Source organism: Ptychodera flava, chromosome 19 (genome assembly GCF_041260155.1).
Source record: "Ptychodera flava strain L36383 chromosome 19, AS_Pfla_20210202, whole genome shotgun sequence".
Lineage (NCBI taxonomy): Eukaryota > Metazoa > Hemichordata > Enteropneusta > Ptychoderidae > Ptychodera > Ptychodera flava.
In genome coordinates this window covers 11,853,437-11,869,208 of record NC_091946.1, presented here as the reverse complement: position 1 = coordinate 11,869,208, position 15,772 = coordinate 11,853,437, and the positions used below count along the sequence as shown (strand labels likewise).

Here is a 15,772-nt window from a genome sequence, read left to right as displayed (position 1 = left end):
CATGACCCTACATGTAACCTGCATTGTTTACCTTTTGATGGTCTAAAACAATGCAAAATATTCCACAGGAACTTCTTTTCATTATTCAATATTTATAAACAGGCTTATGTACACATTTGTAATCCTTATTTCCTTGTATACATGTCAGACTATCCAATAAAACCATTCTAGGCTGTACAGAAGTTTTGCAAGGGAAGGTGAGAAGGCAAGTGTATTTCATGTATGGTGTCGATTTCTATCAATGTTGGTGAGGCAAGGGCAGGTAATGAGCAGATCTGTAACCAGAAGTGTTTTTATATGTGAATATGCTTTTCTATGGTACGTTGGATAACATTAGAAATACAAGGATAGAGTGAAGGTTGTTTACAAATTGAAAAATTCTTCCCCATGCCCCCCAGTTCTCTCCTTTCTAATCCTATTCCTCATCAGGAAATCTCGCTTGCCCAGGCTCTTTCAGATATATTTTGCCCAATTTTCTTCCCACTGTGTGTTGATCTCTAGTGTCGTCCACATGATTGTGCCCCCATAATGGCAATGCCTGCCCACCATCAACTTGGCGAAGTTGACAAGTTGCCAACTAATATAGGAAGTGCAGCAACAGGTTGACTGTATTGACAGAACCAACAACCATTGAATTTTTTTTAGTCTCCTTTCACTGACAAAAACTCCAGTACAACCTGTTACTGTTTTCAATAATTAGGTTTGATTTGTATGCCAAAGGAAGAGGATGTGTTTTGAGTGGAAGGGAGCACATTTTTAAGTTGAATCGAATTTCACTTCCTGATAATTTTGCTTAATTCAGTAAAACTTGCAAAGTTGTGAAATCAGAATATTTTTCTCTTTTTAATCAATAGGCTTATGTAACAAATGAATATTTGCAGATTTTCATGATGTTATACATTATTCATGATTATTGTATTTAAAACTTTTCCTAAAATTGATGTTTTTAAACTGCTGTAGTTTTAAAGGGACTCATGATTTCAAGTAATGTCACTACTGAAAAAAATCAAAATCACACGTTGACCATGGTGTGCAGCAATAAACACGGTTGAAAAACACACAAATTCGTCCAAAGTTTTCATAGGAAGCCAATATCATGCCATGCCGCTAAATTTACTGAACTACCTATAATTACCATGGCAACTATTTCAGAGGTTTGACAAGGACAAGGAATCACGTATAATACAAGTTAGAATGCACCTTTTGGACAATGATTTTGAAATTAAAATTTTACAACATTAGGTCTGCTGCATGAATGGCTTCATTTTGAAGCCTGTAGGGTGAATAGAATCCTCAACATCTTGTTTCTGTTAAAAATTAAAAATAATTCCCCTCCCCCATAAGTTTAACACAATGTGATCTCAAGTTTGTATTGATGATTAAGATGGAGAATACTGGGCAGTTACCTTGGAAACGCGTGAATGTAACCTTCATATTAAGAAATTGTATTTCTGAGAGGTCTTGTTTAGCATAGACAAATTAGTCAATGTAATCTTGTGTATGTTGGTCTCACATAGTCCCTCGACAAAGTATTTTTGCCTCTGGAGATTTTTGGGTGAAGGCCAAAAATCTCCATAGGTAAAAATGCTTTGTCGAAGAACTAGGCTCAGTCTCACATAACAACCCCTATGAGCTGTTGGCCCACATTGAAAGGTAAAATTAGTATTGGAGGAATTGGCACTATACCAACCCAATAGAAATGGTAACCTAGGAATGAGTTATGAAACAGATAAAAAGTTTCACCAAGTAGAAATTTGGAAAGCATTCCAGATTCTTTCATCTCAAATGTATGTATATTTTGTTCACTTCCAAACTACCAGAATCTTTTTTGTTGAAAGCTTTATAAGCCTAAGATACTTGTATTGTTTGTGATATATCTATGATGATAATGCTTTTCAAATTTTATGATATTAATATTATCTTTGAACAAATATAATAAAAGTTGTCAAACTTAATTAGATTTCCAGCCGTTGTATCTTGTTTGGTCTGTGATCTGACATGTTCACCAATGAGACACCAAAGGAATTGATCATATTTTATTCGGAAAAGATATCAGAATTAAAGGGACAAAGTTGGCCATTTTTTATGAAGTTTGTTTGATGCAAGATACTACTTATATTGTTTTACATGTTGAAAGATACTGAATGAATGGGTGACTATGCATATATTTGACCCCAATTTTAGACAAATCACTGAAACCATTGCCAAAATGAATTAATGGTCATGACAATTAGGGAGCTTTCAGTAATTACAGGGGGGTTGGCCGGGGGAATTTCGCGCACACCTGTACCGTAAAATGTGACCCTCCTCCTATCCTCCTGTCTAAAATGTGACCCTCCCCCTCGTCTGACATTCTAAAACTTGACCCTCCCCCAAACCACTGCGGTATTCTCCCCAGGAATAACTAAAACAGTATCAGCTAATTTACATAACAATTGGTTCAATTGTTATGTTAGGGACAAATTACAGAGGGGAGGGCTGGTGTTTTTGGAGGGATATTCGCAATTTATCACGCAAGAATTTTTGAAGAGATATGGTATTTCATACATTTGAGGGAGGGTCAAAATATTTTGTGCAACTACCGGATAAGAAGGCAAGATGTAGCTGATTAAGTGCTTCATCCAAAATATCAAATCATAATATAGTACATGGAGTCTATCAGGCAAATTATTGACAATTTACCCCCACAAAACATGCTATATCTGTAGTTATATATGTTTGATAATGTATTAAATGTACTTTGCTTGAATAGGGAAGTAAAATGTGCATTTGTGTACAAGAAATTGATTTCTGAATTTCATCTAAAAAGTTGGTTCACTATCCATGGTGTCTATGATGAAATTATGAATAGTTTTTTCCAATACAAAAATAGGTAAATCTGTGCATTTGTGTACTCTTGATTATTGATATTAATGTTCTTGATTAGACTAGAGTGGTTACAAGTCAATGGTTGTGCAAGAAATTTGATTTTGGAATTTCACCGAAATGTCGATTCACTATGCATTGCAGTCTATGATGAAACTATGAATAATTTTTTTCAGTACAAAATTAGATAAATCTGTGCATTTATGTATGCTTGATTATTTAGATTATTGTTCTTGATTAGACTAGAGTGGTTACAAGTCTATGGTTGTGTAAGAAATTTGATTTTGGAATTTCACTGAAATGTCGATTCACTATGCATTGCAGTCTATGATGAAACTATGAATGATTTTTTAGTACAAAATTAGATTAATCTGTGCATATATGTATGCTTGATTATTAAGATTATTGTTCTTGATTAGACTAGAGTGGTTACAAATCTATTGTTGTGTAAGAAATTCGATTTTGGAATTTTACTGAAATGTCAATTACTATATGCATGGCGGTCTATAAATTGTATGTATTTTGTAGGTGATTTCCTATTATGAAATATCACATGGACAATCAAAGCTTTGGCCATAAAATCAGCTTCTATCAAAAGTGACCCTGAGCTCCCAAGATAGGTTAAAGTGACCCTCCCCCTTGAACTGTTTTCTAAAAAGTGACCCTCCCCAAATTCCCCCAGCCCACCCCCTGTAATTACTGAAGTCTCCCTTAATTCATTTTCAGAATGTTTTCATGAATTGTGTCTAAAACTGGGGTCGATATAATATAGGCATGGTCACCCATTCATTCAATACAGTATCTTTCAACATGTAAAACAATATCAGTAGTATCTTGCTTCAAACAAACTTCATAAAAAGTGGCCGACTTTAAAGTCGGCCATTGTTCAAATTGTAAAACTGTTTTGTTCACTATTGATACCACGTACCTCATAGTTGCTCTGCAAGTTTGAAATTCACCAAACAGAATTTCGCCATCCCTCAGTGAACTTTGTCTAATTTTGTCACAACGGGGAGAAGGAGGTTGGTGACTCGCCTGATGGAAAACAATAAGCTATGCAGATTTGTACTTACAACTGTCACTACTTTTATGAAAGATTTGGCCAGAAGCAGCCTATGTGTTTCAGTTTCAGTCCTGTTCCCCTAATCGCAAACAAAATGCAGCAAATTTACATTCCGGATCTCAGAAGCAGGTTTATAAATTCGAAGACTTGGTTTAGAAGCCAGTTTCAGCCAGAAACACCCCCGCTCAACTAAAAGCAAATTGATGTGCCCTAAGCCCCCCCCCCCTTCCCACCCTATTCCTATCAGTAGACAATCACAGGAAACCTTTGTACTTCCTTGCACGCTGCCCGGCTGTATTCTATGACACATATGATACAATAGCATATGAATATGACGCACAAAATATTTAGTTGACATGATCACCGCCCCCCCCCCCCGCCCCCGTTAAAAAATTGCCTCTTCCCCCCCCCGTTAAAAAATTGCCTCTTCAATTCCCCTGAGGATTTTGATGCAGTCTCCTTTCTGCGTACAACTTCCCACATTATACTAGTCTATAGTATAGCACGTGAGGTTCGTGATATCTGACGGATGAAAATTGTACTACTTCTGTCTTTCGCAAAAAAAACACACTTTGTGATACAGAACCTGTCAATCACTCAGAACATTTCTAACAACAGCCACAACAGACACTGACAGAGTTGAGTGGTCTGACCCGGCCCTCTTGACTTTGTGTGGTGTGAGATTTTTGGGCGTGAAACCAGTGAGCTCGGTCAATGACGTCATTTAGTCTTCCGACCTCTGACCTTGACAAATACTTTGCGAAAGAATGAAGTAAACTACAAGATTTATCCGAATGACACTCTATCATTTCGTTTGGGTCCACGTAAGTCTTTCAGTTTTCATTCAGAAGTGAGCTCGCCTAGTGGCAGAAGAGCAGAAGGCGAAGGTGCAGGGCTCGTGTGGCCACACCTCTCAGCGCCAATAGCATTTGTAATGATACTATTTTTGGAAACTAGGGTATTTGATTTCTTTTGGCTGTTACATCTTATTATCATTCTCCCTTACGTCTGATAATTATATTACGGTATCGTGCACGAAAAGTTTTATCGTTAGTCATGCAAAAGTGAACAGTTATACATTCAGTATTTGAATATTACGGTAAAATTACGGTTTTATCAGGATCCATTCTAGTATAAGGTAATCTTCATTTGTTTATTTTCTTGGAGGCAGTGTAATTATCAAGTGGATGAGCATATTTACCAATTTGCGGTAGGTGGATTGTGAGGTCGCGCTTCCGTGTGTAAAGTGTGGAAGGTTTCAGAATAGTTTACGTCGAGGACAGACCTTAATACCCCGGAAAACGATCTACCGAATATTGTAACAAAATGAGAAGGAAAAGACTGTGACAGTTAGAAGACCGAGAAGATTTATTCAACTTTCAACGGGACAGGTATGCAAATGTTATGAGTGTGTGTGGCTTCAATGCCATCACTCCGGTGTTGAAACTTATGTCTCTGTACTCTGTACTGCATATACATAGTGTGTATGGATATGACAGACAAGCCCACCCTCTGACCCCCTGACCGTAAGAAAATAGTTATGCAAAGAAGTATTTTACACTCTATAAATCAGCATGACTTTGTCTACAGGTAGAATAGTAGTGACATTTACCGTTTTATTTCTTTGATCTAAAAATTAAGAAATGATAAGGGTTATATTCTACTCGCTTTTCGAATCACTGAAGTCCCGACGCGGGTACTCATATCCAAGATGGCGGCGTCCATGCACCGGGATGATTCGGTAGGCCATAGTGTTATAGGTTCACACGGATCTGTTAATGATTTGCCTTTTGCTGGACATTTGCAGGTATTTTAATCAGTTGCGTTGAAGTTGTTCTGTGGCAGTGAAACTGCAAGTACGATAGCAGATCTCGAACGAGACACAGATTCCCAGGCGCCTTTTGATTTGCACATGTATTATGATGTAGTATGTAGTTTCCCTGCCTGCAGCACAGACCACAGTGCACCCTATTATAGCCATATTATAGACTACTGTCTATGCTATAATCATGCTACATCCATTGACCATGTATTTATAAGTGACACACTCGCAGTAGCGTGGTCATATGAACACACACTTTCACTAAACCGCAGCATTTAGCCCCACTCGCGGTTTATGGGATGCTGTGAAACTAAACAGACCAGCAGCACTAACTGTAATTCCATCGAAATGTTTAGTTGACACCTGTGTTGTTCAACATTGACATGGTTTAAAGGCCTGAGTCAGGCGTCAGATTGTCTTACGAGGAAATTTACATAATAGATTACAATTTCAATGGAAAACAAAAGGATATGACACGTCCATATCCTTCTATACACACTCTAGAACAAACTTGTTTCTGGGGATCCAGTCCTCAACATTGACAAACTCGTCACCCCTGGCATCACAGCCCATCATGATGTATATTAATATGCAACGATTATAAATGACAAAGTCTTCAGCTTTCAGTGTGTCGCTGACTATACACAAATTGCTGTCTGAATAAGATTGGTTATTTAAGAAATTAATACTGTTTGTGTAATTCCCTATACATCTCTTCATTGGATTAAATCCAATTTTACATCGTGAATAATTAAAACTCAGCATGAGTGATCATGTGACATAAATATAGTTTGAAGGCCGTATGTATTTCCATTTTAAAGTCGGATGATCAAAATATGCAAGGGTAATCATGGAAATATGACAGTTGAGCAGATGTCACTGATTGTGACATTAGGAGTATAACAAGTGAAAACTGGTCTATTTTAAGGTGTATGTGGCCATTGTTTAGATTGGGAAGTTGGAAGCCAAAAATGGTCATACACTGTGTAGATTTATCAATAAAAAATCATCAGTTGCTTCCGGTTTGATAAGTGTCCGTTATTATTTGGCTATTTCCTGGTCGACAGTCTTTAGGAAGCAGTGAATGGCTGGCAGAAGCTGATTATTGAAATACTCCTGACCCATTTTCAGCAACAATTATCCCTGGCTTTGCAACCATAGCTGTGTCATTTCACACCAGAGTGATTACAGTTTCACCATTACAGTACAGATCTTTCCCCAATTGGAAATTTTCAGGTTTACTGTCGTCTGGATGATAACCTGTCAACAGTAGACTGTGTAAGTTCTTACATGTATGTATTAACAATGTCTTGTTATCGATGTGTGTGACCCATATGTATGTAAATTTGTTTACCCAAGAGTTTTTGACAAATTCTTTGAAGGCTGACTGGTAACGTCCAATGCTGTTGTTTGATTTGGGCGCTTTCGCAGGAAGTGATCTAGCCAATATTGCTGCTGTTTCAGTTTGCCTAGCCACTATTGTGATGTATTGGAAGCCTAACTTTAAATTAATATGTTTAACAGCTCTATGGATTGTCCTTTCTGATATTGAGTTATGATCAAATGCATTCATTGGAAAAGACCGCATTTAAGTGTTGTATTAAATTGAAATCAAACTTAACAAGAGTTCAAACAAGTTAAGCAGTATTATTTTGTAGGTATGAAAAAGTGTTTGACAATTTGTTGTTTGCAATGAATGATTCATGGATTGTGTGGGCTGACAGTTACATCAGAGAAGTTCAAATTGGGCCACTCAATTAGTAGTGTTGTAATGTTTTCTTTCAAAACACTCAGCTTTTCTTTTCACTGTATTCTTTGAAACATTTTGTGACATGACTGTACACTACTTCTGATGAAATCCTAGCCTCCAGCAATTGTTTAAAAACCCCCTATGATAATTCTCCACCTTGTTAACCCTTTGAGCGCCGAAGTCAATTTTTGTCATCTATATCAAAATATACACCAGTCAACTTTTTTCTAAATTTTGCTAAAATTTTGATGAAAATCTGAAGCCAATAAAAATGTGATGTTCATTTGGTCCAAAATTGTTAACAAAATCCAGAATAATTCACAAAATTGGTAAAATGTTGCACACTATAATTTTGGTGGGAAAAATTGCAGCGCTCAAAGGGTTAAGGTTGTGTGCTCCTTGAAATTGAAAGACTTAAACTTTTGCTCAAACTTTCCTCAAGAAAACCTAAACCATTCCCCTTCAAAATCAAGAATAAAAAGCAGGGGTCAACATGCAAAATTTGGTTATAGAGATACAAATTATCTAAAAATAGCCCAGATTTTAAATTGAAAATTACTGCCATCTCTGTGTAATCTTTATGGGGAAAAATAAAATGATCGTGAAAACTTTAATTACTCCACAAGCATCAAAATGGGCCCCCACCAGTGGTAGACCAGAAAAGTATTGTCAAACTTTGAAAGTCGAAATATCTGTTCCTGATCTGCATTCTACCTTATTATTCAACTGTCCTTTCCGAATCCCACAGAATTTAATCTCTGCAAACCTTTATCACCATAATATACCCCATGAAATATGATCCGTATGGCATTTATACCTTTTAGAAGAAGAATATCTCATTAAAGATGGAAATGTTGATGTCACAATCAAATCTGAGTGTTATCTCCCTGGATAAACATATCTTATCTTTGAACTGACATTTTGTCAGACATATATTGGAATTTTATACTCATTACCAAAGGCCCCTTGTCTGACTCTCTGTCAAATATTATCCCTTTTGAATATGTTTGTTGCTGTTTTACTGACAATGTTAATCTCCCATAATGACATTTTATCTGCCTCGTGAACTTTATCTTTCCCAAAAGGCACTGATGCTTTGCCTGTTAAAAGTAATAAGACCATAGTCCCTCTGAATCAATCAGGACCAAGTTTCAGACCATTTCTTCGGTCAGTTGTTTGCTCTACTTATAGCCATTTTCTTCTCTTTTTTTTTCACATGTCACGTCACATTTCACTTTTGAGACTGAGTTGTTGTGCAAGAATGAGGAACTGACTCCTTGTAGTCTAGTTTTATGTGCCATCATCAAACATTTTCAATTCAAAGAGATTGATAAGGACAAAATACCTCTGTGAAATAATGTTTTGAACTTTTCATAAGCTGACACTGTTACCCTTTTACAATTAAATTTGATTATCTCTCTCTGTCTATGTGAGAAGTGGTTTGCTTTTAATTCTCCTGACAGAACCATCAGATACCACAACTCTGATCTTACCGTTCATGTACATGTGAAGACTACACATCTTCTGTAGTGTACTTGCTAGCCAGTTTAACCCCTTCACCACCATGGTTTAGCCCAGACCGATTGTTATCAATGATGAGTTTGGACCTGTGTATAGAGCATAAGTGTAAGCAGGTTAACATTCAGCCCTGCAAAACTCAAGGCTCCAATATCTGGTATATACTAGAACTTATAACATTTGACCTATTAGCAGTGATGTGTAGTATAATAATCAACACATCTTATCAACTTGTTTGAAACTACTGTAACTTATAGATACTTGAGTGGTAACCATAGATACCAGTGTCAGCAGGGCAGATGTTGATATTATAAGCAGTTGACTTTCTGTCATAATGCAGTGTAAAGAATATTATATATCAGTAATATTTCTCAAGAAACATTAATAACAATGAGCACTTACTTTGTTTCTTGTAATGGTCAGTTGCGATTGCACGTATACATGTAACTAAAAGGTGTACTATGTCTTCTGCTTACCAAGATGGACTTTGTTGAGTGACTGTCTTTTTTCAGCCTGTGACATCTTCCAAAATAGGCAACTGATAGTGTGAGGGTGCAATTTTTAGATATTTAAGCTGTTCATCCCCATTTCTTCATACTGAGGTCCACAATCACCTTTGAGAAGGATGGGTTTTGGGTCAAACCATGGTGGTGAAAGGGTTTTAAATGAAAATATTCCCTTTATTGATGGGCATGGAATTGACGGTTTGAAGAATTGCAGGGGGATTTGTGAAAGATGGTGTTGATTGTATAATGATCAAAAACAAAGTGTACATCAAGCTAAATCAACATAGCAATTTGATCTGTAAACCCCCAGGATTAAAAGATTACGCATGTGAGAAAAAGAGTGTTTACAAAAGTAAATGTTAAACCAGGAAGTTTCTGCACTTTACAAGCTTGGCAAGGAAAGGGTGTGTTGTTTTGGTGGGCTTCTATCACCATCATGAGTAAGCAAAAGTCAGAGTGTTCATTACTGTCACAGAATGTAACCGGAGCTTCTGCTGTCAGAGGTATGCACCCTACCATGTCTTCTAGATTCTGAGCCAGGCAAAACACCAGAACTGAAACTTTACGGATGGTGCAAGACGCTTGTCAATATTTGGTCAGTCGGTTTCATTAACTAGTAGGAGGTGTTATGGAGCTGAAACACCAGACCTGTACTACTTCCTATGAACTTTCACCAATACTTTTATCAAAATATACAAACGTGGAAAACAATTTCTCATCTATTGTAGAGCTGTGCTGAGAGTTTCACTAAGATTTTTGCGATCACGGACACTGAAACCTGAAACCCACAGGTAGATGCTAGACTATGCCTGATTTTGAGTTTTACAAGCCCTAATGATTGATAAACATGTACGTGTCTCAGTTTCCAAGTTTATTGGTTGTCATGGTAACTAGTATTCTGAACTCCCTTTGGACTGCTGGTCCACAAATACTTCATCTGGTGATTTCTGGCAATTGTGTATTTTCCCCATCATAGTTCCTTGCCATATGCAGCCTGCACTTTTCTTTTGAAATCTAGTTTTTGTGATAGACTTCAAATTATAATGATTCAATTGATGAAATATTGATAATACTCCAACAAAAAACAATGAAGGGATTTTGCTTAAAAAAGTTTCAGGCCACCGATGTAATTTCTGCTGAATCTGTAAACTGTATTGAAGAAGCCTCTTTGCATTTGGGAAAGTGCAAATTCACTGACTCCAGGTATCCGTCGATGTATTTTCCATGGAATGCACTTTACAAAGGAACTCTCATGGAATTTTCAAATTCTTCCTTTAGAAATTAGTAGTGATGCAGAGCTTCCGTGCTCTGGAGAAAGAAATGGTAGAATACACTCAATGCTGGAATAGCTTGCCTTAGTCACTTTTTGTGTCTTTTCAGTCACCAAACGGTTTGCGTGAGTTTTCTTTCTGAACTACTGTTTACCTATGGCTATGTTTAATAGCTCTTTTCCATATCAAAGACTACTCGGCTAAACCTTTGAAAAAATATTGTTATAATAATACCTAGCTGTGTAACTGTGAATAGGTGAGAACAAACTTGAACTTTGTATGTATACCACACACCTAGCGGTGTCATCTTTGTGATGTCGAAGACCACTTTACACAGCATCACACAGTTGAATTCCTCAATATACCTGGAGAATAAGCAGGTCAAAGCTGGTAATCTGCTTGTGTTAGGGTGACTCCCATAGCTAACACAAGGTACATACCACCCAGGATTGTATCGGATTATTATCCAACTCGGCTTGGGCCCAGGATTCTACAGTCTTGCGGATGATTCTGCTACGATGGCTGTAAGCATAACATATGGAATGTTTTCCAATTCATGTGAAGCTTATTTTTTCCTCAATGTTGAAAAAGTGGGACAAAGTGACCGTCTCATGACATTTGATAGTGATATTCTCTGTACAAAAAGTTATTTGTGTTACTCTGCTGACAGAGATCGATGGAAAATCAATGTTAAAATGTTGGTCTCCTCGGGTCATAGAGGGTATGTGCTTTCAGTTTAATGGCATATTTGTGGTTTCAGAATTTACCTATCAAATTGTGTATGCATTGTACTTTTACAAACAGGCCAAGAGCCAGTATTCTGATAATCTGGATTAACCACGTTTCATCAAACAGAGTGAAAATTATTTCCTGCCTTTTACTCAGTAGTGTGTTCATTTGTAGCCAGATACTGAACAGACTGACAGGCTTTTCAGTAATTTTAGGAAAATATTTTTTCCACAAGAAAATTTCCCATCCATGAAAAGGAATCGCTGCTTGAACTCCCCCACTTCCCATACCACCTATCAATGACCCCATGCCCCAATTTAAACATTTAGTGTACGCCCTCAGCTTGAAGTCGCAACCATTTGTGGCACAAACTAACCACCTCACTTACTAATTCTTCTTTCAGATACAAGGTGCTATGATCCAGCCACTTGGGTTTGAATTGCTTCTCTAACACATCACAAAATTCTGCAGGAATGACCGACAGTGGACCAACCTACGTCCGGGCGCTCTTCCCGTTTGCCGGGACCAACGAGGATGAGCTGGTCTTCGTCAAGGGTGATCTTATCCAGATCACCCAAATGGTGGAAGGTGGCTGGTGGGAAGGGACGCTTAGCGGGAAAACTGGATGGTTTCCCAGCAACTACGTGAAAGAAGTTAAACTAGGTAAGCTGAATATTTCATAGCAGTGTTTAATCAAAGGTTGCTTGGTTTCAAGTATACGGTACTTGTTATTTTTGATAATTTTGAGTTTTCGTTTCAGTATGACATCTCTGTTGTCAACGATCAACTTATAACATATCAGTTGCCCTTTGACCTTTTGCTCACCATAGCAACTCCGTTCTATAGTGGACTGTATTAAATACTTCTGCCTAATTTCGCAAGTTCCCGACTTGACAACAAAGCAGTCAGCCATGTTGTCAAATCGGGAACTTACGAAATGAAACTCCACTTCCAGTTCTGTTGATTCATTGTTCAATTGAGAGACTGTGTAACTTCCTGTATAACTGGCCTCACAAATATAATATAGGGTGGTCAATGTAGGGTACGTTCAGTATCAATGCCAGGATGTGTCAGGGAACAGCTTGGACAGGTCAAAGGTCATCTATGAAATATCATTGAAAAGGAGGAAATGAACTTTGCTCGCCTATGCTATCGTGAAAATAGTTCAAATTTCATCCTGTTACTTCTGTATGAAATGTAACGTTATCACATGGAAGTGTGACCGATAATGAAGTTCTGGAATACAGAAGTGAAAAGTTAAAATTTGCAACTGTCAGGTTCTTGTTTGCAACCTACAGTGATGTCATGGTAGCCATATTATTCTGTCAATAAAGAGATACTCTTCCCATCTCCAATTGTAACTGAAGTTATCGTTGTCAAAAGACAAGTGTTCTCATTGTACAAGCAAGAGTTAGTTTCTGTGTACTGGTATAAAGTCAGTGTGTTGGAAAGACCATCTGTCCTAATTTAGAAATATCTGTATAGCATCGAAACAACAAATCGACAAGTTTCACAACTTCTAGGGGTCAGTGGTTGGTTTATGATTAACGTGGTTCACTTGTACACCGTTTGCTAAATTAATATTCTAAAATTAGCCGCCAAGTGCCGTGCCCTCTTCAACATTTCTTCAGGGTTTCCAAGGTTGTGACCCTTTAGGGTACACCCCTTTCTCAAACAAAGTAAATTTCGATATGTTGTAGACTTATGCAACGCTTTTATGAAGTACTGAAATGTTGGACACAAGTTTGCCTAGGATCTCTGTGCATGGATTTTGATGGTTTGGAAGAAATTAATGTGAACTCTTGAAAAAAATAATTGCCCATATTACTGTTTTTAGTTGATTTTTTGTGTATAATATACAGTCTCTATTACTGAAGAAACATGCTACATAGCTACATAGCTACAACAGAATAATAAAATGCCACGAGCATCGTCATATAGGCTGACAGTAAATTTATTAGATACACCAGTCGTCAGCAGCAATTCCAGTGAACATTTCTCTGAGCAGCCGAGAGTGAAAGCAGAATCTATTGAAAATTACCCTGTTGAAAGTTACAGTGAAATTTCCCAGCATGCAGATTGACCAGTCTAGCTGTTAACTTCAGTGACTAGAGTATTACCCACCAGTGGAGAAATATCGCCCCTGGTACGTGGATTCAATGAAAACTTTGAACACTGATTAAAGAGAACATTTTCCATGCCTGTTTGCCCTGTGGTACTACAATTTTGATTGTGAAAAATCTTCCTCAGTTTACGCGTAATCCGTGGATCATGAAAATAAATGACGTTATAACACAGAAGGAAATGTACTGTGACAGAAAGTGTCAGTTCTGATCCTCTGTCTATAGTTGTGGATACTGTGTAATCTGACAGAATCAATAAAAAAGATTCTTTACGCAATAAATTCTCTGGGTCTTGCCCAAGATAGTCAAACTGTTGTTTGTGTAAATATTATGACAAAACACTGACTGTAATAGAATGCAAGATTCCGTACTCTTCAAACTGACTGTTGTCTAAAAATCATGCCAGAAATCAATTAATAGTATGCAAATTTTTGTATTCCATTCTTTTTGTACATCAGGGGTGGGTGTTCCGATCTTCAAATATCTACCGTAAGTTTCAATTCTTGTTTGTATGTAACATTTTCTGTTACAAGTGATCTACATGGTTTTGCACTCCATTTTCTTTATAAAGAAAAGAGCTTGTGTTAAATCTTAGTGTGTCAAAAGGTGAAAACAAGGGGGGGGGGGGAACTGTTTCAATCCAATGCTACTCATACTAGTGAGGTATATTTTAAGAAGCAAAGCTAGTGGGTCAAGACAGACCCAAGTGAAAATTGATTTCAAGAATCGAGTATCCACATGCCAACGTAGTTCTCAAGTTAGAAAAAGTCAGTATATCACCTGAAGATGTACATATCTGACCTAATGATACTGTCTCCATGATCTTATTTTGACCTACCATACTGATAATATGGCCCCAGTGATTTGTTTACAGTAAAATTCAACTGGTCATCTACCTCCCATTTTGCTCTCATTAAAACACTTTCTGGTCAGGTTTCCAAGGAGACAGGGTGAGGCCTGCTGATTTGTTGCCCTCGTGCGGGCTATGTGACCTGATATGGCCCTCAACCTGACCTCATGGCAACCTCTAGAGACTGCTTGGGTTTCAGTTGACTGCCCATAAAAAAAGCTCGGTTCAATAATCTTGCTGTGTATTATGGATGACCTCTAACCTTTGACAGTGGTTCAAATTGTCATAGAAAACAAGCACTCAGTATTCAGTGTGCTGAATGAAGCCACTCCTGAATGATAACCACATGTCCTTGAATGTTGAATACTGCTATTCATTCATTTTGAACTTTGAACTTTGACTTCGAAGTTACTATTTCAAAATTTTTCTCTTGCAAATCACATATTTGATGAAGTAACCGCGTCACCAACTTTGTAAGTGTGTGAATGTATGTCACTCCACAGTTTTGCAAAATGTACATAGATATTTGGTGCAGTCTTGTTAAAAAATATGAGATGAAGAATTTGTATAATGAAAAAAAAGGCACCCACTTTCACAGTGACTGCACTATGAAAATGATTGCAAGGACATAGCGTCTCTGTAACAGGAAATCTGTAAGGATATGGAAGTATTGAGTCGCTCTGTTGATTTATCATTAGTGGTTTTAGCTCATCGTGTTGCTGTTTGTCCCAAATTACCAGGCAAATTTAGGATACACCACAGAAATTTGGCAATTTAGTTTGTTGGAATGTGGTTTATAGTCATTTAAATCTCTCTTCCATGTTCCTCCAGGCAGATAAAGTTTGCCAGAAAAAATTGTTTATACAAGGCTGCTCACTTGCCAGTGGAAAAAACAAACAGGAGCCCAGTATATTTGTCATTTACGGTAAGATTTTCTGGGTTGTTGATCTGAAACATGACAAATGGGATGTGTTATGAAAACATTGCACCAGTACAAATAAAATATAAGGAAAATATTTGCTCAGCAAATGTTTTCTCAAGACGGTCCCTGTCTGTGGAGTTTTTAGCAGTGTACTCTCATGAATGCCTGCTTATTTCACTTTTCAAGTTTTAAAATGGATCTGACAGCTTGCAGGCTTTCTGCTTTGTGTGTGAAATACCAAAAGTCTGGTATTTGCGCAGAATGTGTCAGTATAGAGTGGTGACTTCAATACAGGAACGGTTGGGTATTTTATTATGATACTGCGTAAACATCGTTCATGTACATGTATCTCA

At 37.4% G+C, this 15,772-nt stretch overlaps 1 protein-coding gene across 7 annotated transcripts in view; it reads left to right on the top strand.

The window, feature by feature from the left end:
- The first annotated feature begins 153 nt into the window (after nt 1-153).
- The window catches only part of LOC139118587 (rho guanine nucleotide exchange factor 7-like), a 60,229-nt gene continuing 44,610 nt past the window's right edge, over nt 154-15,772 (top strand). The window contains exons 1-2 of one of the 7 annotated variants that reach the window (XM_070681988.1): nt 154-197; nt 11,928-12,187. In XM_070681988.1, the coding sequence (XP_070538089.1) occupies nt 11,998-12,187 (190 nt within the window). In that variant the 5' untranslated portion in view covers nt 154-197; nt 11,928-11,997. Of the gene's footprint in view, nt 198-4,938; nt 5,320-6,802; nt 7,029-11,927; nt 12,188-15,772 lie in introns of those variants that run through there. The other 6 variants (XM_070681987.1, XM_070681985.1, XM_070681981.1 and 3 more) reach the window with 6 other exon arrangements.